The sequence below is a fragment of the Chiloscyllium punctatum genome, chromosome 2 (genome assembly GCF_047496795.1).
Source record: "Chiloscyllium punctatum isolate Juve2018m chromosome 2, sChiPun1.3, whole genome shotgun sequence".
In the NCBI taxonomy this organism is placed as follows: domain Eukaryota; kingdom Metazoa; phylum Chordata; class Chondrichthyes; order Orectolobiformes; family Hemiscylliidae; genus Chiloscyllium; species Chiloscyllium punctatum.
In genome coordinates, this window is record NC_092740.1 from 152,823,349 (window position 1) to 152,851,294 (window position 27,946).

The following is a 27,946-nucleotide window of genomic DNA, read 5'->3' on the forward strand; positions in this document are numbered from 1 at the left end:
GCTGCCTAACCTGCTGTGCTTTTCCAGCACCACACTCTCAACTCTGATCTCCAGCATCTGCAGTCCTCACTTTCTCCTCCTTGAATGTAAGAAGGTTAATCAGTAAGTTTGCAGATGATATGAAAATTGGTAGTGTGGTAAATAGTGAGGAGGAGAGCCTTAAATTACAGGATGGTCAGTTCAGATTACGTGGGCTGATCAGTGATAAATGGAGTTCAATCCTAATAAGTGTGACAAGATTCACTTGGGCAGGACAAACAAGATGAGAGAATAGATGATGAGCAGTCGGATCCTAGGTAATAGCAAGGATCCAAAGGACTTTGGTTTGCATGTCTTCTGGTCCCTTAAGTTAGTGGGACAGGTAACTAGGGCCTATGGGATATTTGTCATTATTAGCCAAGGAACAGACTTTAAGAGCAGTAAAGTTATTCTACCTTCAAGGCAGGTAAGGACGTACGTATGTATGGGGAGGTGAGAATCGAAGTGGGGAAAAAGGGAGTAAGGAAGGGAAGAGGTTAGGGCAGTTGAAGGTATAAAGCATTAGTTAAGCCACAACTAGAATGTTGTGTACAGTTTTGGAGTCTACATTATAAGATGGATGTGGCAGTGGACAAGATGTAGAGATTTGCCAGGACATTGCCTGGGTTGGTCATTTTAGTTTATGAAGAGACTTGTTGTTTTCTTTGGGGCATAGGAGAGTTGTTGGGGGGGGGAAGGGGGGAGTGATTGAAATGTATAACATTATGAGGACACAGAGCGGAGGGATCAATGACCAGGAGCATAAATTTACAGTCAGAAGCAGGAGGGTTAGAGGGGATGTGATGGAATTTCTTTTCACCCACAGGGAAGTGGGAATCAAACTCACTGCATTTAAGGGTGGTCCAGGCAGAGACTCTCTTAACATTAAAGTATTTTAGATGTACACTGGCCAAGACATACAAGGCTATAGGCCAAGTGCTAGAAATAGGGTTAGAATAGTTTGGTGATTGTTTTTGACTGATGCAGGCTTGATGGACCAAATGGCCTTTTTCTGTGCTGTAGATTTCTGACTGGAATGACTCAGTGTTAAAGCACTGATGTGTTGTTGGAGGTCTCTTCATTTGATGGAATGTTAATAAAGGTCTCATCTGCCCTATTGAATATACAGTAAGTATCCAATGACATTTAATTTGAAGAACGGAATTGTCATCCTGGTCAAAACTTTATCCTGCAATCAATATCTCAAAAAATATTATCTGGTCATTATCATGTCACTTTTCAGTTTCTATGCTCAAATTGGTTGCTTCATTTCCAGTAGTACAGCAGTGATAATATCTCCAAAATACTTCAATGTCAAAGTGCTTTGATGTCCTGGGGTTGCAGAAGACATTATATGAATGCACTTTGTTTATTTGATAAAGTATTTTATCCAGTTGATTTGAACACTTTGTGGTGCACATTGTATCCAGATATATTTGAAAATTCACATAAAAACACTATAGACTGCTTAAGCAGGGGTAAACTGCAGTTGAATCAAGGCAGCTCAGGAAATTAATGTGCATGGGAAGGTGGGAATCGAAGTGGGAGGGAAGAGGATAGGGAAGCTGAAGGAAGCAGATGAGGGGATAACCAACTGGAGAAGACAAAAAATGGAAATTTTGCAAGAGGGATAGACAAAATAAGTACAGTTTTAGATTTTATTGTCACGTGTGCTTAAGTACAGGAGTACAGTGAAAAGTGTATAATGTCACCACATATAGCACCATCTTCGGTACCAAGTTGCTGAGGTACAAAAGTAATAAGAGAAATGAGTTTTAAAAAGTTAAGTATGAGGAAACTGAGCCAGGAATGAGGCAACATCAGGAGAAGGAGCGAATACAAAGTGAAAAGAAGAAAAGAAGAGGAGGAAGTTGGGGAATATCACAGGAACCAATGAAATATAAGCTGTTTCAGCAAATCACCTTTTTTGGAAAACAGTCTTAAATAGGGATAATGTTTTACTGTGGAATATATTGTACATTTCCAGTAGGTGCAAAAGTAAGTTGGATACAGAACTGGCTCAAAGGTAGAAGACAGAGGGTGGTGGTGAAGGGTTGTTTTTCAGACTGGAGGCCGGTGACCAGTGGAGTGCCACAAGGATCGGTGCTGGGTACTCTACTTTTTGTCATTTACACAAATGATTTGGATGCGAGCATAAGAAGTACAGTTAGTGAGTTTGCAGATGACACCAAAATTGGAGGTGGAGTGGACAGTGAAGAAGATAACCGCCAGATTACAACAGGATCTTGATTAGATGGACTAATGGGCTGAGAAGTGGCAGATGGAGTTTAATTCAGATAAATGCGAAATGCTGCATTTTGGGAAAGCAAATCTTAGCAGGACTGATAGACTTAATGGTAAGGTCCCAGGTAGGGTTGCTGAACAAAGAGACCTTGGAGTGCAGGTTCATAGCTCCTTGGAAGTGGAATCACAGATAGATAGGATAGAAAAAAGGCATTTGGTATGCTTTCCTTTATTGGTCAGAGTATTGAGTACAGGAGTTGGGAGGTCATGTTGCGGCTGTACAGGACTTTGGTTAGGCCACTGTTGGAATATTGCGTGCAGTTCTGGTCTCCTTCCTATCGGAAAGATGTTGTGAAACTTGTAAATCTTTTCTAAACCCTTTCAAGGATGTTGCCAGGGTTGGAGGATTTGAGGTATAGGGAGAGGCTGAACAGACTCTGGCTGTTTTCCCTGGAGCGTCGGAGGCTGCGGGATGACCTTTATGGAGGTTTACAAAATTTATGAGGGGCATGGATAGGGTAAATAGACAAAGTATTTTCCCTGGGGTGGGGGAAGTCCAGAACTAAAGGGCATAGGTTTAGGATGAGCGGGGAAAGATATAAGAGACCCAAGGGGCAACCTTTTCACACAGAGGGTGGTATGGGTATGGAATGAGCTGCCAGAGGAAGTGGTGGAGGCTGGTACAATTGCAACATTTAAGAGGCATTTAGATGGGTATATGAATAGGAAGAGTTTGGAGGGATATAGGCCGGGTGCTGGCAGGTGGGACTAGATTGCGTTGGGATATCTGGTCGGCAAGGACTGGTTGGACCGAAGGGTCTGCTTCCATGCTGTACATCTGTACGACTCTATCTGGTCTATCCTTTTCCATCACTATTTTAAATCTAATAGAATGTGGACGCTTTGGAGAGAGTGCAGAGAAGATTTACGAGGATGTTGTCTTGTATGGAAGGTGCTAGCTATGAAGAGAGGTTGAATAGGTTAGGATTGTTTTCATTAGAAAAAAGAGATTGAGTGGGAACCTGATCGAGGTCTACAACATCATGAAAGGTATAGATAGGGTGGATCGAGGTAAGCTTTTTCCCAGGGTGAAGGATTCAATAATGAGAGGTCACACATTCAAGGTGAAAGGTGAAATGTTTAAGGGGAATACATGCAGAAAGTACTTTACACAGGGTGGAAGGTGTTGCCATCAGAGGTAATAGAGGCAGGCACGGTAGATTCATTTAAGGTGTGTCTAGAGAGATGCATGAGCAGGTGGGGAGCAGAGAGATACAGATCCATAGGAATTGAGCCATAGATTTAGACAGTGGATTTGGAGTGGCTCAGGCTTAGAGGGCCGAAGGGCCTGTTCCTAGGCTGTAAATCTTCTTTGTTCTTTGTAAGGCTAATATTTGTGCCCTGCTGTTTGGTTGCTTTTTAACCTAGACATCATTGTGGAGCTGATTCTCTGCTCTGAAGTGTTCAGGCTAAAAATATGGATGAAGTTGAAGGCATGTTGGAAAATTTCAGAACTCTAATTGTTTTCAGTAGCCAAGTGGGTGTTTTGGTAGCACTGTCAACGTAATGTGGGTGCCACCAATTGCACACAGCACCTTTTTGGGAATCTAGCAACTACATAAACTCTGTGAATCTATCACTTTGCTTTCTTGCATAGCTAATGTTTGGTTTCCTCTGCTTTAAAACTATCTTGTAATCTTAATACATGCCTCTGCTATTCCATATGGCGTTGCACATAATCCCTGGAACTACGTTAAAGGAGCCACTGAGAGAGAATACTTGATAATGGGTATGTTTGCACACAATCCCATCATGCAACATACCGTACAAAATGCTTATATATGTGCTCATCTATATGAGCATGCTCTTATGAAGAGTTCCTCCAAAAGATCCTGATAGTGGCACACTGTTTGTATTAAGAGTTGGTAATACCCAGTGAACCTTAGCTTCCCCTTCTTTAGGTCCTCTGGTGAGTGAATCACAGAATACATTCTGCTATACCTATCCTGTGAGACCATTCACATATTCGTATTTGTGAAACATTGTCGTGGAAAAAAGTGTAAAAAGCTTCTCCAAGCTGGTGAAATCAATATACAAAGTTTCTAAAATTCTTCATGGTCATAAAATCCTAAATCCTACCCTAATCAGATTATCTTCCTAGTTTGGTGCCTGTATGTAAATGAGAGGTAAAGACAAAATCAGAAGTCCTTAATCTAATGATTTCATTGACTCTGACTCTGACAATTGAAACCATGAAGATGTAGACAGAATTGTGGGAAAGTTCATCCATGATAAGTGAACTCTGGCCAGGGGTGCAGGGGTAAACTGATCTTACTAAAAGCACAAAACTAAAGTAAAACTTCCCTCTTCCCTTTTATTTAATAAAATCTCTTTGGTGTTTCCCAATTGTTCATTCAGCATAGAATTTCATGTTCTCTGATTCACACTGTCCTACTAGAAGTTCATTTCTAAAAAAAGAATGGCCCTTCTAAGAAATGACTTGGCCTTCTCAAACTCGAAACTTAAGGCCCATCTTTGCAGTAGCTTTTTAGTTAGCAAAGGTTATTCAGAAATTTCCCAGAGAGTTTTCTTCAAAGTTGATTGAATTAAAGTCATGCAATTCTTCTCTGCTACCACCAGATACCACTAACGTGCTTTATAAACTCAGCAGTGTATAGTTTATAGTGATGTCCAATACTGTTCCTTTGTTGTAAAAGGGCTTAAATTATAATGTGTTATGAATGGGATTGAAATTGGGTATAATAAAACTACAGAAATTAAAATTGTTGGGTAATCACCTTTTAATGATTTTTCTCTTAAACTGACTCAAAATAAGGTAGGAGAAGAATATCAGTCAGGACATATACTGCTGTGTATGTGTAACTGAAAGAAAGGTCCACTGCGTGAGCTTGTTGCTCTAATGTGGAATAACAATAAGAACTCCAGACTTACATAATCAGTTTAACATAGTAAAACATCCAAAGGTGATTTGTGTTTTAATATCAGACCCACAAAGGAGCAGAATGAAAATTATAGGAAATGTTCAAGTTTGCAGTCATAGAGTGAGATTTTTATAAGGAATGTTCCAAGGGTGGGATTGATGTTGTAAGAAGGACAGTTTGGAGAAATATGTTGCACACTTCTGGTCTGTTTTTTTTTACTATGCCAATTTACTCATATTTTCCCATCTGAAATTTATAGTTATGTTAATCAACTTGTTTTGAACATGTTCCAACACACCTTTTGGGGCAGGTATATCTGAAGGTTTATGTTTGGATTTGATTGTGTTCCAAGCTCAGCTTGACTTTGAAGGTTGTTATTATTGCCTAGCATTTATCAATACAAGTCAAGTCTACAAAAGAGCATCCGAGCATGTACTTTTTTTAATGACCTGCATGGGCTTCTTTGAAACCAATGTTTGAAGTCCCATAAATGTTCTCAGTCTTTCCATGGAAAACATTTTCACTACTTCTGCTGCACCAGTCCCATTTTGGTGCTGTCCAGATTGTGCGTTGCATACTTGTTAGTGTCTTTTTATATTGCTGATGCACTTTTGTCATATAGCTGCCACTGTTACCAAGTGCACTGCAATCAGACAGCTATAGAAGGCAGAGGGTAGTGGTGGAAGGGTGTTTTTCATGCTGCAAATCCATGACTAATTGTATTCTGCAGGGATTTGTACTGGACCTCTGCTGTTTGTGATATATATAAATGACTGAGATAAAAATGCAAATGGGTGGGTTAGCAAGTTTGCGGATGATACAAAAATTGGTGGAATTGTGGATAGTGAAGAAGATTGTCAGAGGGTACAGCAGAATATAGATCAGTTGCAGATACGGGTGGAGAAATGACAGGTGGCGTTTTAATCTGGATAAGGGTGCAGTGTTGGATTTTGGAGATCAAATGTTTTAAAAAAAAGTGTACAGTTAATGGCAGGACCCTGACCAGCATTGATATACAGAGAGATCCTCAGGTTCAAGATAATAGCTCCCTGAAAGTAGCCATGTAAGTAGATAGGGAGGTAAAAAACACATGGCATGCTTGCCTTTATCGGTCAGGGAATTGAGTACAGAGTCAGGATGCCATGTTGCAGCTATATAAGATTTTCGTGAGACCACACTTAAAGTATTGCACTCATTTCTGGTCACCACATTACGGCTTTGGAGAGGTTTACCAGGATGCTGCCTGGATTAGAGGGCATAAACTATAAGGACAGGTTAGAAAAGCTCTGGTTATTTTCTCTGGAGCAGCGAAAGCTGAGGGGAGACTTGATAGAAGTCTATAAACTTATGAGATGCCTAGATAGGGTTTATGATCAGATCTTTTTCCCAGAGTGCATTTAAGGTGAGAGGGGGAAAAGTTCAAAGGAGATGTTAGGGGCACTTTTTTTTTTGCACTTTTGGTAGGAGTCTGGAATGTTTTGCCGTGTTGGTGGTGGTAGTAGAGGCAGGTACAATAAGGGCATTTACGGGACCTCTACATAAGCAATGAAAATGCAAGAAATGGAGGGATATGGACCAAGGGCAGGCAGAAAGGATTAATTTAATTTGGTGTCAGGTTTGGCACAACATTGTGAGCCGAAGGGCCTGTTCCTGTGCTGTACAATTCTGTGTTCTGAGTTACATAATATAAGAATTGGGCTGAGTGGAAAGGTGATGCAGAAACTGAAAGCTAGATGTTCTGAAAGTTGAATGGGTATAAGGAACAATGCATGGAGATGGCTTAGCTGAATAGAGTGTGGTCTAGGAGGAACTGCTTAAAGCACAGGATGTCGTTGACTTAACAAATGTTTCTCTAAGTCATTAAAGCATTTTTCACATTGCATCCAGTACTAGCTCCCTGCTGGTAACCACTAAACTATCTCCAAGCATCACCTTCATAGAGCCACAAGTTCTTCATCCTCGTGCTGGAGTGATAAATGCCCCTCCTGTTCCTGACTGTACATAGCAATAATACCAGTGACGCATCAATGATTCTGAATTCTACCCTCCTTCCAAGATTACCATTGATCCTGAAAACATATTTGGGTACTGTGCATTATAAAGATGTGCAGATTTTACATGTGAAACCCAGCAGTCAAAATGAATTGGAACAGCTCAGTTGAGATTGAAGATTCCATTGATTACAATCTGTGCAATTCCCCCAACCAACAACGCATCCAATGCGGAAACCATCTCCAGAAGAGTATCGAGGCCAAGTTTATTTGTAACGTACATAAATAAACCTAGTAGCAAAGCACCTTCAAATGTTGTAGTTTCCTTCTCTCAATACACAACGTGTATATAGGAAAGAGAAATAATGTATAAGGCACAACTATTTTAAGAAGCCTCCAACAATCCGATTGAAGCACACTGAGTTACCTAAAACATAATGCTATTTAATGTTTTATCTTCTAGAAAACTATTCAGTGACTTATGAAAGCTATTTCATAATTATATTGTAGTTTTAGCTGTTCATGATGTTAATGTGGGTGGTTGGGGTAGGGCAGGGTGACCAAAAAACAACACCCCCACAGACTCAATCCAGAGAGATTCCGTTCAGTGAGGGAAGAGATTAAGTTCCCAATGGACTGACATTATTGAACCAAGTCATAGTAGTTGGAGTCCTCCTAGCCTGATGGTGCTAAAACCGGATTGGACACAAAGATCTTGGATTGATTACCACAAAGTCAGCATGGTAACAAATGGAGACTCCTATTCTGAGACCAGAGGACTGCCTAGAACAAGGAGGACATACACAATTTGTCATAAAATTGTCTTGCTAAAATTATCTTGGCAAGTCCCATTAACACAGATAAAGGAATATTGACTTTTGTAACACCAGATGGATTTATCGGTGCAAAGTCATGCCATTTGGAGTTTAAAAAATATGTGCCAGCAACATTTCAAGATTAACCAATAAATTCATTAAAGTGTTATGGACTGTGTTTGCATTGACAAGTTGGTTGTTTTTTTGCCAAGTCTGGGAACGACATTTACACTACCAGACTGAACTCTTGGTCACAAAAACACCAGGTTAATTATAAATCTGGCTGAGAGTGAACTTATCAAGCAAAGGTGACTTATTTGGGCCATTGTGTGGGGGACAAGGCCAAGTAGCGCCTCAGGGTGAAAGTATGGGCTCTTTTAAGCCAAGGAAAAGCATGAAATTTTGTGTTGTCTTGGCATGAGTGGATTCTCTGGCAAGTTTGACTAAACTTCAGCACTATCATTGCATCTTTTAATGAATTTGTTGAAGAAAGACAGAACATATGAATAGAGTGCTGAAATGCCTTTGAAAACGTGGATGTTGTTTTTGTAACCAAACGGTTTTAGCTGTGCTGAATTCTGCAGAGCCAGTCGAACTGGCTGATGCCAGCAATGTTGGTCTGAAGACTGTTTCACTGATTAAATGTATTGATTGAAAAATAAGTGACAGGCCAAAGAAAATGACCACATACCAGCAAAAATATTCTACAGTGGGAAAGGACGCATGGAGTTTTGTGATGGCTGTGCATCATCATTTTGAAATATACATCAACACCAAAGAAGAAGAAGCTGTTATTTATACAGACCATAATCTTTGGATTTTCTTAGGAAACTTTTAGGGCAAGAATTTATGATTTTTGTTTGAGGTAGCTTCATTCTCCAATTATATGATTTAAAGATTGTTCATCTACCATGAAAAGAAAACGTTATGGTAGATACATTTATTGAGAGCACATAGGCAAGACACTGATGTGATGCCAATGAACATATTATGTAATAGTGTGTTTTCATGTCAACATGTTACTATTACTAGTGTGACATAGGAGTAGTATTAAGTTCATTGTTGATTAACAAAAATGCTTCTTGAAGATGAATTCTTGTTGGGGTGTGGATGAGTTGATTTTAGTTTGTATGGTTTTCTATATACATTTTTAAATAGCATTTATTTTAGAGTTTGGATTCTGAACTAACGTTATGTGAATGTGGTCTGATCATCCAAAGGGATTTCATAACTAATTTGAGCATTTCTGTAGCCATGCTGATTTCTCTTAAAACAGAGAGAGCGACTTACTGAAGAGGACTGGGGTTTAGAGATTCTATGTGAGAACAAGGTAAACAGAGTAATTTATCAGACAGAAGATTTGCATCACAGGTAGACAGGAAGGTTAAGAAGGCACTTAGAACATTTGTCTTCATTGTTCAGACCATTGAATATATTGGGATGTCATGTCGAGGTTGAACAGGAGATTGCTGAGTCCTCTTCTGGAGAACTATGTATAATTCTGGTTTGCCCTGTTATAGGAAAGATATTTTTAAACTGGAAAAGTTTTAAAGAAAAGATTTACCAGGATGTTGCTGAGAATGGAGGGTTTGAGTTATAAAAACAAGTTGGATAGAGAATATATAAAATCGTGAAGCAAAGATAAGGTGAATAGCAAAGGTCTTTTCCCCTTAGGGAGAAAGTTTTAAGAAGTACACAAGGGGCAACTATTTTATATGGAGATGTTCATGTGTGGAATGAACTGCGAGAGGAAATGGTGAATGCGGGTACAGTTGCCAAATTTGAAAGACACTTGGATACGTACCTGAATAGGAATGGTTTGGAGGGATGTGGGTCAACTGCAGGCGGGTGGGATTAGTTTAGTTTGGGAAATGGGTGGTGTGGACCAGCTGGACCGAAGGGCCTATTTCCATGCTGTATGAATCTGTGACACTATCGTGTGCGCACTGTAAAGAAGTGTTTTTGGACCTAGTGGGATTGCATTTCACCATGTGTTTCAAAATCTTTGAATCTGTATAATATGCAAATAGTTTGCTTTTTTTTTGTATGATATATTTCTGTTTAATTGTAAAAATAGAATCTGTAGCACTGTGTCTCAATGTTTCAGTGAAATACCTCTTTGTTGGGGAAAAAAATATCACATATGATCCATCAATCCAGATTTCAGTCAGGGATCTGACCTGTCTAGTAATAACACCAAATGCGATCATAACATGTTACTCGCTGTACCACTGATGTTACTTAGCTTTATATGGACCATGTTACTTTATATGAAAACTTCATATTTTTACAATCACTTTCTCATCCTTAGATTCTTTTTTTAACAGGTGTTTGGAAGAGATGTTGTTGATCCTGCAGATGTTGCTGCCTTCTTGGAATGTACGTAGAACATCATTAATGATAAACCTATAATTAGTATTTTAATTATTGGATGCAAAAACAAAACATCATTATAATGAATTTGAGAGTTCAAGAATTCACTCAGTTGACTTCTCATATGTTGAAATGTAATACATTTATGAAAAGTGCTGCCTTGCATTGAATTGAACCACTTTCTTTTAGAAGAAAAGAAATAAACAAAATTCGATTATATAAGATGGAACTGATGCAGCTCAAATTTGATGGGATCATTCGTATGCTTAACTTTAAGCTGTAAGGCATGGGCTGAGGACTAGCAGATGGAGTTTAATTTAGATAAATTTGATGTGCTGCATTTTGGAAAGACAAATCAGGGCAGGACTTATACACTTTAATGGTAAGGTCCCAGGAAGTGTTGCTGAACCAAGAGGCCTTGAAGTGCAGATTCATAGTTCCTTAAAAGTGGAATCGCAGGTAGATAGGATAATGAAGAAGGTTTTTGGTATGTTTGCCTTTATTGGTCAGTGCATTCACTATAGGAGCTGGGAGATCATGTTTCAGCTGTACAGAACATTGGTTTGGCCACCTTTGGAATACTGTGTGTAAATCTGGTCTCCCTGCTACAGGAAGGATGTTGTGAAGTTTGAAAGGATTCAGAAAAGACTTTCAAGGATATTGCCAGGGTTGGAGGCTTTGAGCAATAGGCAGAGGCTGAATAGGCTGGGGTTGTTTTCCCTGGAGCATAGGAGGCTATGAGGTGACCATATAGAGGAATATAAAATCATGAGGGGCATGGATAGGGTAAATAGACAATGTCATTTCACTGGTGTGGGAGAGTCCAGAGCTAGAGGGCAGAGGTTTAAGGTGAGAGAGGAAAGATTTAAAAGGGACCTAAGGGGGAACGTTATCACACCAGAGTGGTGTGTGTATGGAATGAGCTGCCAGAGGAAATGGTGAAGGATTGTACAATTACAACATTTAATAGGCTTCTGGATGGGTATATGAGTCAGCAGGGTTTAGAAGGATATGGGCCAAATAATAGAAAATGGGACAAGTTGATGTTAGAATATCTGATTGGCATGGATGAGTTGGAACGAAGTGTCAATGCTGTAATTCTCTAAGGCTCTATAATTCACTCCAAGAGCTTAACCCTTTATAAAACTTCAAGCTTGGCTTTAAATTTAATTGTAAGGCCTAAGTTAATGACAATTACAGATATTTTTAAGGAACCTATTCAGGTATGTTATGACGCACCTTTGGGGTAGATGGAACTTGAACCCAAGCCTTCTGACTGAGATGCAAGGAGACTGCTGCTGGACCACAAGAGCCCAACTGCAATTGCAGAAGAGCTTGAGAGAGCCCATCTAAAAGCTTTACTAGTCCTGATTAGTTACAAGATCTACTCCAGTTGGAAATATGCTTCACAAGTTTTCCAGTATTTATTATGTTTATCCTAACAAGTACAAAATAAGTAAAACTCAATGCTGTGGTTTTGGATTGATGCACTTCAGGATGTTAGTTTGTAACACTGTCAGAAGTGACACAACACCAGATTACAGTTCAACAGCTTTATTTGAAATAGCAAGCTTTCGGAGTGCTGCTCCTTCGTCAGGTGAGCTGCACTCCAAGAGCTTGCAATTTCAAATACACCTGTTGGACTATAACTTGGTGTCTTGTGTGACTTCTGATTTTATTCATCCCAGTCTAAAACCGGCACCTCCACAGATTATAACACTGAGTAGAGCTATCTTCTTCTCTTCTGTTGAATGAAGTTCTCCTTCTATCTTCAGTCTTCCTTCCTTATGCAGCATTGCGCATTGTTAAAGCTACACAAAATCACATTTTATTTGAACTTCTTCTGAGATAACTGAGGTGTATTGGACAGGATTTCCTGTCAGCTTTGGATTTCGCATGATTGAACCAAATGGGAATGCTAAGCCAACCTTGCTCGCAGCCAGACTGGTGCAATAGAAGCAAAAACAATCTAGTTTCCAAGAACAGCCATCTCCAAACTTACCAACCAATTGAGGAAGAGCAGCAGAATGCAGATGCAACTGATCCAGTTAGAGAGCTGGTAACTCTGGGAGGAGATAAGGAGTAAACCATAGGAAGGGACAGATCCCAAAGAGAGAAGAGCAGTTGGACAGATGGAGTGGATAAAGAACTAGCTATTAATGGGGACTGTTAGTCTGCCATAGCACACAACCCATTGTAGTTACTATGTGATAATAAGGATTGGTGTGTGGGGCTGAGGTGGGGACTGGAGAGCCCAAGCCGTACTTGATCTTGAGTCCATATGGTTGCAGAATCTCCAAGCGGAAAATGAGATGCTGTTCTTCCAGCACGTGCTAAGCTTCTCTGGAGCACTGCAGCAAGCCTGAGACAGATTTGGGCTAGGGAATGGGATGGTGTGTTGAAGTGGCAAGCAACTGGAAGCTAAGGGTTGTTTTTGCAAACAGAAAGTGAGTTTTCTGTGAAGCAGTCATCCAGTCTATGTTTCTTTCTCTCCATTTTGAGTAGTGACTACAGTAGACTAGATTGTGTGAAGCGTAGATAAAGTGCTTCTTGGATACTGAGGATGGACGAAGTAAATGGGCAGGTGGTTACACCTTCTGCAGTTGCAGTGGAAGGTGCCATTAGACTGAAGAGGGATGTTGGGAGTGAAGGAAGAGTGAGTGGATCAGGGTGTTGTGGAAGGAATGGTTCTTGCAGAAGACTGACAAGGGAGAGGAGGGGAATATGTTTCTGATGGTGACATCTCACTCAAAGTGGCAGAAATGGCAGCTAATGATCCGTTAGATGTGGATGCTGGTGGGATGGTAGGTAAGGACAAGAGGGACCCTACCACTGTTGTATGAGGGAAGAGAGGGGTTGAGGGCCAAAGTGTGGGGGAGATGGGTCAAACCCGACAGAGGGCCCTGCCAACAACTGTGCTAGGGCACAGGACCAGCCCGTTCACAATATAATCACCTCACCCCAGAAATAGGAACATAGGAACAGAACCGAGATTCAGCCCCTCCAGTTTTTTTTTCTGCTATTCAGGAAGATTAAAGCTGATCTGTGGTCTAACTCTGTATGCCTGCCTTTGACCTATATCCCTTAATACCTTTGCTTGACAAAAGCTTCTCTGTCTCAAATCAACTATATTTTAACATCATCTGCTATTTGGGGAAAGGAATTCCAAAACTCTTACCCTCCCTCACAACCTTACGTGTAGAACTGATTCCCAGCATCTAATGGTCTGACTGTAATTCTCAAACTCTGTCCACTAGTTCTAGACTCTCCAACCAGTGCATTTTCTAGTGGTGATGAAAGGTCAGTGATGGGATGATAGCAACTGAGTGTTGCTCCATTTTGTTTTAAGTGTGAACCTTGACATATATGTGAAAAGCAGTTCCACTCTGAGTCAAGTTGTGACACTGAAGAGGGAGAAAGTAAATGGTCCTTTCATTGATGTGACAACATAGGTTTTACATCAAGCATCTGATGGAGATGCCAGGTGCTAACCTTGGTTTATACAGTTCTCTACAATGGCAATGTCACAATTGGAACATGAAGCATTGAGTAGGCAGTGGCACATACCCTGCCAGAGTGCAACAGATCATGTGTTCTGTTGCCACACTTAAACTAGGCTCTCTTGACCTGCTCCCAGATGGTGAACTCTCTAGCCACCACTCACCAAACTACCCTTGTCAGTTAGCCTGGCCTTTTGTTCCCACCCGTATCTTCCCTTCTGGACAACTTTCAGGAGACTCTGTTTGAAGGCACTGTTAACATATTTTTGATGTGGTCCAACCAATACCCTCTGCTGCTGCAGCAAAATGTATCTGCATTTATATTCCATTCCCATGTCAATAAATGACAACATTCTAGTTGCGTTCCAAATCAATTCGATACCTATGTTTTGTGATTCATGTAGCACCAAGCCCAGATTCCTCTTACTGCAGAGTTTGCAGCCTTTCTATTTAAATTCCATACTGCATTTCTATTCTTCCTGTCTAAGTGGAAACGACTTTCATTCCATTCTTTTCTTTTTGTTTAATACTTTAGAAACTCTTGTTAATCTTTGCTGAGAGTTCCAAAATGCTGAAAATGTGTTGCTGGAAAAGCGCAGCAGGTCAGGCAGCATCCAAGGAGCAGGAGAATCGATGTTTCGGGCATGAGCCCGAAATTCCTGAAGAAGGGCTCATGTCTGAAACATCGATTCTCCTGCTCCTTGGATGCTGCCTGACCTGCTGCGCTTTTCCAGCAACACATTTTCAGCTCTGATCTCCAGCATCTGCAGTCCTCACTTTCTCCTGAGAGTTGCAAAATATTAACTTAAATGTCTGCTACTACATTTTAACAGTCCCACTTTTTTAATTGAACTTTCCAGTTGACTTTAGTCAGCTCTGCATATTCTTATAATTCTGTAAATTAAAGTTTAAAACACAGGACTTCCAATTCTCACCCTCAAATTGAATGCTCAAACTAGAATCAGTCATGTATGATAACTGCTGTCGTTCGTTAGTTCTGTCTCATTGCTCATTTCTCGGTCTAAAAGTCTACTGTCTGGTTGGGTCTGTCATTCTGCAGACAAAGTTGGATAGTAACTAATGCACCCATGTCTGGGAACAATGATTTAAGCAGAACTTGAAATTAGAACCAGTGCCTGCACTATGTGCCACACCAACTTCCTGAAGACATCAACAACTATAAGTAGCAATGCAAACCACAAAAGGCTTCTACCAATTCAGCAACAGCCTGAAGAAATACTGAGGAACTCACTCAAAAGTAATTGAGTTCTTTAAGTAGCACTGGTTGGAGGTAGCTCTTTCTGTTGTTGAATGCATGTTGTACGAGGTTAAGTGAGGATATTAGCTGTAGCATTGTAGTAAATAAAGTGCTGCCAGCAGGATACCAATGTTCTTTGCTGACTAATATCTTAAACTGGCACCTCTGCATTATATCAGTGCATGTTCCCAGCAGGGGCATTGAGCTTACTTCCAAATTGGCATCTGGTGTGGTCTGCAGTGGAACTGTGTGCACACCACGGATGCAGAGTGATGTCCACAATACTGATAGTATGGGTGCTATGCAACTGCATTCTGCACACATTAATTTTGACCTCAGTTTTGAATTATTTTAAAATTGAGATGACACTTTGTAGATGCTGTAGAGCAAGGAATGAGGAGGATATTGTTACCAATGAAAACATCCTTCAGTTTAGAAAGGGAACATGCATCAATCTTCCCGTTTCAGGATTGTGCTGAAATTGAGTTTTGATATGATAGTAATCCACAGAGTAGTGTCAATCATGTGCTGTACAGAGCATGAATGCAGCTCAAATAGGACAATTGCTTTTATTTGTCCATTTTGTCTTCAAAATGCAAAATGGTGTTTCTACAATTTTCAATAAAGTTTGTTTGTTTGGGTACCAAAACTGAGGTTTTGTTATTTTCTTTCAGGTGACACTACTAAGTTTGAACTGATGCAGTACAGTCCTTCAGGTATCACCACCATTCTTTATAAGTATTTAATGCAATTTGTTTTAGTCTATACTTAAATTATGGCAGAAGTGGGACAATCACTTGGAAGGGGATGGCATTGTGATAATGTAGAATCAAGAATCATAGAATCCTGACAGTGTGGAAACAGGCCCTTTGGCCCAACAAGTCCACATTAACCCTCTGAAGAGTATCCCACCCAAAACCATTCCCCATTACTCGACATTTACCCCCCGGACTAATGCATCTAACCTACACATCCCTGAATACTATGGGCAATTTAACATGGCCAATTCACTGAACCTGCACATCTTTGAACTGTGGGAAGAAACCAGAGCACTTGGAGGAAGCCCATGGGGAGAAGCCAACTGGGAGAAGCCCACTGGGAGAATGTGCAAACTCCACATAAGAATCAAACCTGGTTCCCTGAGGCAGCAGTGTTAACCACTAAGCCACTGTCACTAGATTAGTTCAAATTCTACCACTGCAGATGGTAAACATTGAATTCAACAAAAAGCTAGTGGAATGGCAATCTTATAACCTCTATTGATTGCCCTAAAAACTCAGCTGATTCATTACTGTTCTTTCGAAAAGGAAATCTGCTGTCTTGACTTGGTCTGGTCTACATATGACTCCAAGCCATTTGAGATGGGCAATAAATATCAGTGATTCTCGCATCCTGTGAACAGACTTTATAAAGATCATTTTACCATGTTGTCCATGAATGACTGTATTTGTTAGAAAAACAGAAATTGCTTAAAAAAAAGCTCAGCAGGTCAGGCAGCATCTGTGGAGAGAAATCAGAATTAACATGTCAAATCCAGTGACCCTTTTTCAGAACTGTTACTCTTCTTCAAACCCATTTCTGAAGAAGGCTCAATGGACTTGAAATGTTCATTCTCCTTTCATTCCATGGATGCTGCCAGACCTGAGTTTTTTTCCAGCTGTTTTCATTTCAGATTTCCTACATTCACAGTTTTATTTTGTTCTTGGCTGTATTTGTTACTTACTCTGGCATGTTTTACGTTAGTTGCTCGTTATATAATATTTGAAATTATTGCGCAAGTACTATTATTTCTACAAGAACACATTCTGATCACGAAAGTGAATACTCTGGTATCATCATTCTAAGTAATAATCACATTTTGCTTAAAGTAATGTCATTTACAACATCCTGGTGCCACTGTCTTATTTTGTCTTTTGTTAGATTATATCCAAATTCCCTTATCTTAAGGGTGTCATTGAAATTTAAATAATGATCTGAATTGATGATTCTGTTCTATTCAGTATCATATTTTTGTCTCATTTCTGGACTTAAATGTCTGACAGTGTAGGTTTTACAAATTTGGGTTCTGCCCTGAATACAATTGGCTGTTAACTTCTGTAAAACCAATGACTGTTTTGCATTGAGAATATGCCTATATTGCCTAATATCTCACTATATTATAGCATAATCTGGAGGTATACATGTTCTATACTTATATTGATCTAAAGTAGACTTTTTTTCCTTTCTGAATACCTCATTGCGATCTTGTGAGGGAAAACCAAAGGAATATTGGGAGCATGAGGCCAGGTGCAAATACACAAATAAGGAGCAGGTATAAGCCATTTGGCCCCTCGAATCTGCTGCACCATTCAAAGATTATGACTGACCTGATTCTAACCTCAAATTCATATTCCCACCTACCCTGATATTGCTTTAACTTCTTGTTTAACCATCTCTACCTTTTAACAATATCCAAGAACTCCTTTTTCTTTCGGAGAGCAGTTTACAAAGACTGATGATCCTCTGAGCAGAAAACAAAATTGCCGCCTCTTCATTTTGAAATGGGTGTCCCTTTATTTTTAAACTAGTTTTTGATTCTCCTTTTGAGTGGAAACATCCTGTCTATATGCAACTTGTCAAGACCTTGTTTCTGCTAAACTCCAGCAGTTGTAACACCAAGCCTGTACAATTTTTTTTTTTGTCATAAGATAGCCTGCCCATGCCAGGTATTACTATGGTCAATTTTAACTGACCTGCTTCCAAAAGCAATTTATATCCTTCCTAAATACTGGGCAAAGCACTCGAGATATGGCCTCACCAGTAACCCAGTAGTATAACCTCCCTCCTTTTGTATTAAATTTCCTTCATTGTAAATGATAAATGCAATTAATTTTCCTACTTTCCTGCTGTATCGATATACTAACCTTTTTTTGTGATTTATACACTGGGGTTTTAGGTCCCTCTGCATCTCAGTTGTTCAACTGTCACTATTTAGATAGCATGCTACTTTTCTGTTTCCAAAATAAACATTTCCACATTTTCCCACATGCTCCATTTACCAGATCTTTCTCACAGCCTTAACCTACTTGTAGCCTCCTACTATCCTTTTCACAGCTTACTTTCCTATCTACCTTTGTGTCATCAGGAAATTTGGCAATTATACCCTCCATCCCTTCATTCAAGGTCATTTTATATAAATTGTGAACAGTTAAGGTTCTAGTACCAATCCCTCTGACACACCACTTGTTACATCTCACCAACCTGGAAAAGACCCATTTATGTCTACTCTCTGCTTCTTGTTAGCCTTTAAATCTCCTATCCAAACAAATGTACAGCCCCTACACCACGAGCTTATTATTTTCGTAATAACCTTTTGATGTTACATTTTTCAAATGTTTTCTGAAATTGTAAATCGTGTACCCACCAGTTCCCCTTTTACCCATAATACATGCTACTGCGTCAAAGAGCTCCAGTAGACTCTTCTTTTCGGAAAACCATGTTGACTCTTCCTGGCTATTTTGAATTTGTCTAACTGCTTCACCATAACTTTAATGATTTGCTTCTAACATTTTTTTTTATCATAGATGTTAAGCTAACTGGCCTGAAGTTTCCTGCTTTCTGTCTCTCCCTTTTTGAATAAAGAAGTTACATTTGCTAACTTCCAATCTATTCAAACCTCCCCAAAAAAGGTGTTTTGCAGCATGCTAACCAAAACATCATCTATCTCCACCCTGCAGTGATGGTTATCATGGTTTTGTCAGTCTACAGCTCCAATAAGTTACTTCTCTGATAACTTTCCTGAGCTCCTCCCTCATTCAACTGTCCTCTATTACAACAAGTGAGCATCGTGCTCTCAACAATTTGAGGAATCAATTCAACTCTTCTTTATGTAATGATGTAAAACATTGAATTTTGCTTTCCCAAAAGAGAGGAAGATACTATACAAAAATAAAGGCTATTCAAATTATTGTCATTAATTCCACTTCCATGTTATTTCCTGCAAACCTGGAACCTTTTTTGTATGTTTGTTCCCAGGATAAAGGTAATGCTTGCAATATTTATTTAAGATCTGTTTTCTCTGAAAAGGAATTATTCCAGCTTTAGTGATAAAACATCCATAATGTTTGACAGGGAATTCCAGGGAATTAATCCAGCACCAAAAAGGAATGATGATTTAGAGCCAATTCAGGACAGAGTGAGTTGGAGAGGAATTTGGGGATGGTGCTGTTTTCATAATCTTCTTGCTTCTTTCCTTTTCAGTAATTAAGGTTGTAGGGAAATGTTTTATTGAAATAATCCTGATAAACTGCTGCAGTAGTCATAATGCACTGGTGATGAATTGGATGGATATTATAGCTATTCACAGGGACACCAGTTATGTGAACTGTAATGTGCTAGATAGTTTCCAGGTCTCTTAATGTCCTTGAAGATATAACTACTCAGGAAGGTAGTGAGCATTCTATTATATCTCTGACCTGACCTGACCTTGTACATAGCAAAGATGCTTTAAGGAATCTGGAAGTATGCAACACATGAGAGAATAGTATGCTTCTGTGCTTCTCTTGTAGTCATGGTATTATGATGGCTATGCTAGTTATCTCAGGTCAGTGACAATCTTTCAGATATTGATAGGTTACTCAATCGCTTTGCCTAAAGATGGTTAGAGACAATTGCCTTTCTGTTGTTTGAAGTGGTCATTTTTGACATTTAGTTAATATTTAAGTAACTTGTTACCTGTCAGCCATATTCTGGATGTTAACCAAGTTTTGCTGAGTGATTCCTTGGACTGCTTTATTTTCAGTAAAGCTATGAATGGCAATAAGACTAAGCTATGATGAAGGGGAGATTCTTAGCATAGGAACTGAAGATGGCAATCATGAAAATGCTTTTTGAAGTGATTCATGCAGTGATGTTTTCAGCCGCAGTGATTGGTTCCTGACCGTCACAAACATTTGCCTCTATTACTAAGACTCCAATTACTTGAGGTTTTCTGCTTTGAACCCCATTGACTAGGTTTTATTGAGACATATTTTCTGCCCTGTTTGTTTCAGTGCTGCCCAAGGCAGCTAATCTCATTATTCTTATCATCCTAGTTTTGTATTCATGACTGGACACAAGTACAATAAAATCAGAGTCAAGTGGTTTGCCAGAGTCAAAACTGAGCAAGTAATTAATAGCAGCTGTAACTTTATGATGATTCTTTTTATTGATCGAACCTTAACCATAACATCAACAACTTTTATGCTTAAATTCAAATATATGGAGGGTGGAAGATGGATGACTGGTCAGGACAATATTCAAATTGTAAAGTAGAGATAACTAAGACATGGTGTGGATTTCAGTAGCAGATGAACAATATTTGAGGTCGGGAGAGGCAAGGTCTTTGAAGTGGATGTAGGCAGTCTTAGTCATGCAATAATTATATAGTTATAAGATTTCTTAGGGTCATTTTGAACACATGGATGAAGATGGTCTAGTTTGTCCACAGTAATTCACCAGTGAGAGAGAAGGCAGTTTGAGGCAGGAATTGAGCAGGTAATTTATAGGTAGGTAGGATGTTATGGCTTTATTGATATTTTGGTCTCCCAATATTAGATGGTTAACTTTCTGGCTGTTAAGATACTGGAGTATCATGCCTCCCAAATCCTAACTTTGTAACATTGTAAACATCTATCTTTCTTCTCATCTTTGATAAACTTTTGTGACTACGTTTTGCTTCAGAAACCCAACTGTATTTTCCTGTAAAATGAAGGGATGCAGTTCCAGTCAATTGCCAGCTGGCTAGTTAGACAAACCTTTGAGGATTTCCCTCACTTTGTTTATGAATTCCAACAGTGTTAATAATCTGCATGTTTCTAGGGGAGAAATTGGTCGTGGTTATAGAGTCATAGAGCCATATAGCATGGAAACAGACTGCTCTGTCCAACCAGTCCATGCTGACCATGTTCCCAAACTAAACTAGGCCCACTTGCCTGTGTTTGGCTCATATCCCTCCAAGCCTTTCCTATTCATGTACCTATCCAAATATCTTTTAAATGTTGTAACTGTACCTGCATCCTCTAGCAGTTTATTCCACAAATGAACCGCTGTGTAAAAAAAAAAGGTTGACCCTCTTGTCCTTTTTTAAAACTTTCTCCTCTCACCTTAAAAATAAAAGCCCCTCCTTGTTACACCCACTTTTCTGTTAAAAGTCAGCATTGACTGATTTCAGGCTGTGGTTTACAACGCTCGATTTTAATCAAAAATGCATCAGGTGCCAAATTGGATTCTGAGATTTGAGAGTGCATTTTTAGGTGAATGTAGGTCTTCCGTCTGAAATGTATACAAAATATTCAACAAAAGCTTAACTTTGTTACTTTTACTGAATCATTGAACTTATAATTCATTCGAGATACTGAAAGTTAGACAGCAGTCACTCACTTTGCGCTACTTCCTTTCATACAGACGTGGTTGCTGCATTGAATGTACATAAAATGCATTCTTTTCTTATTGTGATTTGGGCACTTGTTGAAGCAATGCAGCGCCAAATCAGAAATTAGTCAAAATCACCCATTATAAATTAAAACACCAACTTTATTTAATCACCATTTTACTGTTGCATTTGTTCACAAATGGGCCAGAGCCTTATCCACAAAACTATTTACATGTTTGGATTGTTTAGGGCTCCTGGCCCTGCTTGTGTTATCAGTGTGTTCATTGGTGCGATCTTTTCACCGGCTTCCTTCATGCTTGCTTTCGGATTAGGAAATTTGCCCTGGCTTGGTCTTGATAGGGCCAATCAATGCAATTGGCAGCATCACTGAGGATGGGTTGTGCTGCTGACATACCTGGAAAAAAGGGTCCTACAACATAGTATCCATACTTCATCAGAAATCTTAGACATATCCTATTGCCCAGGATGATCCAATTGATTCTCTGTAGCAGAACACTTTGAATTGGAAATATTTCCCAGTGGAACTGCTGCAGATCACAATATGTTTCCTTTTAAAGTAACTTCTAGGAATCACAGTTGTTCCTTAGAAGTCCTGAGAGCTAAGGCTCCCCTCAAGTAGTTAAACTATCAGTGGGTCCATAGAACAGAACACTAAACCACTCTCTCCACCGCAGCAACAAGTCCTATACAAAGTTTTCTTTATTACGTTTCTCACTATGAACTCCATATCGTCATATAAAGTAATACTTGTATTTGGCAAATTTCATTAGTTTTTAAATTACATCACTTTACGACCTGTTCAAAGCTGTACTCTCTGGCCTCAATTTCAAGGTTATGCTTGAATAAACACAGACAATTGTCTGGGATATTATTTCCAAGATCCTTATCAATGTCCAGTGCTCAAGTGAAAGAGGCATTTTCATGATCACACAGTGAGACCATCTTTTCTTTCATAACTTGAGCACAGTTTAAAGAAATGAGTTTGCAGACCTCAGCAAATTGATCCTGTCCAAATTTCCCATCACATCTTCCTGTTCTCAACCCCACAATGCACTCCTTCAGTTAGGGTACCGATTGCTTCTTCGATGTTTCATTCCAGCCTATGAGACCAATGCAGCACACCGCATTCTCCCACAACCACCTTACGTCGAATCATATGAAAGAATGAAAAAAACGTGATTCCAAATGATTATTACAATACAAGCATTATTAATACTGCCCGCAGTGCTGCATCTCTCAGAAAATTGAGAATGACCCTTCCTCCATCCCAACTCCTTATTGTCAGCTGTTAACATCTGATTTTAAATAAGTGGCAGAAAATAGCAATGACATGGGCTATGTATGTCAGAACTTTTGGATAACTGCATCATTCCAAATTGTACATCTTTTAACTTCTGAATGTCCATTAATTAAGATTGTATATCATAATAGCTGATGCTTGCATCGAGAATAAGTTCCTGTGATTCAGCACTTTTTTTCTGGTGCACCCTGTTGATAAATTTTATGTTAATGACCCTTTTGGACGCTTAATGCCAGTGGATCCTGAAAATAAATTTTGTGGCATTCTATTAAAAGACTGATGGTATTTTCACCGTTTGATTATAGTGGATGAAATCTTAGCAAACTATGAAGACAATACTAGAAATTTCTTGTTCCCCGAGCCAAAGTTAACACCCTCATATCCTGGAGTGGATAGAGAAGCGCTGATGAAAAGATGTTCACCAGCTTTTGTAAGACACCATTTTCAATTGATAATAATCAGAACTTAGTGATTTGTTTGTGATTTTTAAAAATTGTATCTTGTGCTTTTATAATGCTAAGTAACTTGTTCATAAAAAAATTATCATTGTTTAGCTACAATCTAGGCTTCAACTTTGACTTTCAATAATAATGGTGGATCAACTTAATATGTAAACTACAAAAACTAAATAACCTGACAAGAATAAAACAATTAAACTACCATATTGTCTTAACCTATCGGAAACGAGTCTCACTGTTTCAGGGACACACAATGAAATCTTTGAAGACACATAAATCTTCGCTTGGGGATCATGAGCACCATCCCAGCTGCATAGCAACTATTTGGATTGGGTTCTTATATGGGGGGGGGGGGAGCTGCATTAAATTTAAACATTCTGGGGTATGTTTATTTTGTCCCCCAATACCTTTTATTGGAGGAGGAGGCCACTCATTTCACTACGCCTGTGTACTGGATATAAAACATACAGGCAATTGTTGTTACCAAAATATTAGTCTAGTTGAAAGGCTAACTCCTCGTTTGGTTGATCTATTGTCCAAGCCTGGGTTTTATGAATAGATGATAATCACAGTCATTGCAACACAAGTGCATCTCATCTTCCCAGACTTTCTCTCCCCCCCCCCCCCCCCCCCCCCCCCCCCCCGTTCCACCCGACTAATCGTGGCTGTATGACTTTGCAAAGTGGCTATTTTAAGCACCTGTTAAAGAGATTCTTAGCTCCACCCTTGATGGTGTCAAGCTTCAGTGTTATTGGAGCTGAATACATCCAGTCAGGTGAAGAACATTCTATCATTCTCCTAATTTGACCACTGAAGGTGGTGGTGAAATTTTCAGAGCAAAGAAATGTATCACTCCTCTCAGAATTTCTAGCAAATCAGAGACTTGGAAGGGCAACTAGATTAATGGGACTAAATTAATTTAGAATATCTGCTTGGCATGGACAAGTTGGACCAAATGGTCTGTTTCCATGCTCTATGCAACTTTTGTACTTTTTTTTAATCTATCAGTTGCTGTAACTTTACGGACCTGAAGTCCATATTTATTGCCCTTATTGTTCTGGCTGCTGCAAAGAAAATTGTCAATTCTTGAAAGCTTGCAGCAAAAATAGAAATTGCTGGAAAAACTCAGCAGATCTGGCAGCACCTGTGGTGGGAAAGCAGAGTTAACATTTCAGATTGAGTGACTCTACCTCTGAAAGCTTGTGTATCAATTCACTTGAAGGCACATTAATCCCTTTTAAAGGTTCCACTGCAAACTAAATTTCCTATATCCACATTCATATCACCTTTAAGAAACAGATTTCTCACTGAAGATGCATAAATGAAGCCCAGACATAAAAATGATACAGGTCCTGCATAAACACTTTCAGATAGGCGATACGGTAGGGTTTTAAACAAACATCCCATAGTGTCCGAAATGCTACATATTCTGTAAAACAGTTGATATCAGCCCTAGAAATTACTAGAATATGTTTTATGTATAAAAATACCAGCAAACTGTATTAAAATATCTAATTAAATAGATTTTTAAAAAAGTAAAGTCAACATAATCTTATCAGATCATAGGGCTGCTCTCTCATTAGAGGTGATGGTTTAACATGAGATTCATCACCTCAGGCAAAGGAGTAACTTTATAACTTCAGCCAGCCTTAGATTCCAACCAACACTGTTGACATCACTTTGCATCACTAGCCAACTCTCCAACCAATTGCACTTTAATGGACGTACACTACCAAGTCTCTATCAGCAACATCTTATCAGAAATTCAGAACTGTTCTGCCCATAAATCTCCTACTAATTTGGTCTGAGCATTGTGAACGCTGCATAAATTCCTAGTGTCTGCAACTCCCCACTACAACATAAGTACTTTTCCAATATTAGATGGTATAACAATTACAATGAAGAAAATAGTTCAGTCAACTAAACTGATAGTTCAACATTTCTGTCAATATTTCAGTTAATTGCACCAAAATTGGAGTTCTCTACAACAACAACAATTACAGAGTGCTGCCCTAGATCACCAAAGAAGGTTTCTTCTAGTTTATGCCTGGTGAGTCTTTAATATTGATGTTCCAATTTTAGAGGATCCTGGATTAAAGAAATTGTGATTATCAAAGGTTTGAAACAGATTTATTTTTAAATCAATTTTGCATAAAATGAATAAAATTACTTGTGAAATAATACAGCAAATTTATAACAATTGTCCCTGTCATGTAATATCTTTTTGTTGGATTAGTTGCTCCTGTAACTTTGTCAGACATGTGGTGTAAAACTCTGGATAAGCAGGTAAACAGGGATTTTGCCACATGTCTGGTTGAAGCTGTGGATTGCGGTAGCAAAATGTCCAGAAATTTTTCAGGGCGAAACAAAAAAGCAATATAAACTGTTCATACCGTAACTGCACTGCCTTAGTTTTGTAAAACTTTATTTCTTTAATGCAGTCAGAAAGTGGAAGAAAGGAAAATCAATTCAGAAGACCAAGGTGTGCAAAATCATTTAACCTGATAGGAAAATCATGTAGTGAAAAGAAATCTGTAAAGGAACACAAGAAGCCAGCAACAGCAGTCAGATCACGATCACTTTCTCCATACTGTAGAAAGTGTTTACTTGAGCTCTGTTCAGATGATGGACAATATTCATCTCCACACAAGTCAGATTCCATTAGCAGGACTTCGTTTACGAATCATTCTGTAAGTATTTTTAAATTAATTGATTTAAGTGCTCTGTACAAATATGCTAATTGACTTTAATCATGTATAAGATTTTTTTTGTCATTATAAAAATCTCTAAGTTTTCTAATACTTTTGTAATTTACTCTTGATAAAAGACCTGAAATTACATTGAAGAATTCTCAAGAGGTGTTCAGCATTCTCTTTTAAATTGGCGAATGCATGCCCTTTAAAATGGCGGGAATATAACTTAAAATAAAACATTCATGAATTAGTATCCACAGTATAATGTCATCCATTTTATATTGTTCTCAGACCTAGAGATAAAATGAATTAATTACTATGATTAAAATTTAAGGAACAAAAGACAATTCCTCCACAAAGCACGAGAAGTTGATTCACTCTGGTGTCAGCATGGCTTTCTGAATAAGTCTAAGAACTATGAATACTTGGAAATACTTTGAAATGCATTTGCCTTAATTATGCTGGATTTTTAAATATATGTATTATTTCAAGGGATGTGTATACTCTGGGTAAGGTCAGCTCTGTTGCCCTATCTAATTCCCTTTGGGACGTTGGTGATGAGCTCCCACCTTGAACCACAGTTGTCCATCTTGCAGGTCGCATGTCTGGTCCTAAAGAACAAAGAAAATTTACAGCCCAGGAACAGGCCCTCTAAGTCTGTGCCGATCCAAATGTACTGTCTAAACCTGTCGGTCAATTCCTAAGCATCTGTATCCCTCTACTCCCCACTTACTCATGCATTTATCCAGATGCATCTTAAATGAATCTACCGTGCCTGCCTCTACCACCTCTGCTGGAAACTCCTTCCAAACGCCCACCACCCTTTGTGTGAAGTACTTGCCGCGTGTATCCCCCTTAAACTTTCCACGTCTCACCTTGAAAGTGTGACCTCTCGTTATTGAATCCTTCGCCCTGGGAAAAAGCTTGTCTCTATCCACCCTGTCTATACCCTTCATGATTTTGTAAAACTCATTTAGGTCACCCCTCAATCTCCATTTTTCTGATGAAAGTAAATCTAACCTACTCAGAGAGAAAATGCTGGAAAATCTCAGCAAGTTTGGCAGCATCTGTAAGTAGTGAAAAGGGCTGATGTTTCGAGTCTAACTGACCCTTTGTCAAAGCTTTAATAAAAAGGGAGAAATAGGGAGGTATTTATACGAGGCTGAGAGAAGGTGAGTCATGGCTCCAGAAGCAAAGGTAGCAATAAAGAGGTGATAATGACAATGCATAGAGAGATTAGGAGCTGTGAATGACCAAGGCTGAAGTCAGTGCTATGTGACAACATATGGGTGAAGCAGAGGCAAAATGGAAAACAGGGGAGAAGGGTAGCAAAGGGGGAAGAGAAGAGGAAAAAGTAATGAGAGTGGGGAGTGAGAGGAAGAGAGATGGTCAAAAAATAAGAGGTACAGAACGGTGAAAAAATTTTTTTAAATAAATAAAATAAATGAAATAAAATTTAGAATTGGTCTCATAGAAATGACACAGCATAGGAGGAGGCCATTCAGTGAATCTTGTTCACGTTGACCCAAAAATGTCCAAATGCCCTTTCTAATCCCAACTTTCTGCACACAGCCCATTGCCCTGCAGCATTTAAGGTGCAGATTCAGGTACTTTTTCGAAAACAAAAAAAGAGTTTAGGGTCTTTGCCTCCACCACCAACACAGGCAGCAGATTCCAAAAACACTGCATCCTCTGTGTAAAAACATTTTTCCCCATGTCCCCTCTAATCCTTGAATCTATGTCCCTAAGGTTTTGGGCTCCCTGCCAAAAGGAAGCAGGTTCATTCTGTCTACTTTTTTTCTACCCCTCACAATTTTGTATACCTCAATCATGACACCCCTCCGCCTTCTCAAATCAAAGGAAAACAACCCTAACTTCACCCATGTGTCCTCGTAGCTATAATTCTCCAGCCCAGCAACATTCGAGTAAATCTCTCTGCACC

At 39.2% G+C, this 27,946-nt stretch overlaps 1 protein-coding gene across 1 annotated transcript in view; it reads left to right on the forward strand.

Moving 5' to 3' along the window:
- The window catches only part of LOC140491942 (spermatogenesis-associated protein 6-like), a 67,090-nt gene that overhangs the window by 8,868 nt on the left and 30,276 nt on the right, over nt 1–27,946 (forward strand). The window contains exons 4-8 of the mRNA XM_072590437.1: nt 10,338–10,389; nt 15,816–15,857; nt 23,159–23,283; nt 25,269–25,361; nt 25,753–26,001. Of these exons, the coding sequence (XP_072446538.1) occupies nt 10,338–10,389; nt 15,816–15,857; nt 23,159–23,283; nt 25,269–25,361; nt 25,753–26,001 (561 nt within the window). The remainder of the gene's footprint in view (nt 1–10,337; nt 10,390–15,815; nt 15,858–23,158; nt 23,284–25,268; nt 25,362–25,752; nt 26,002–27,946) is intronic.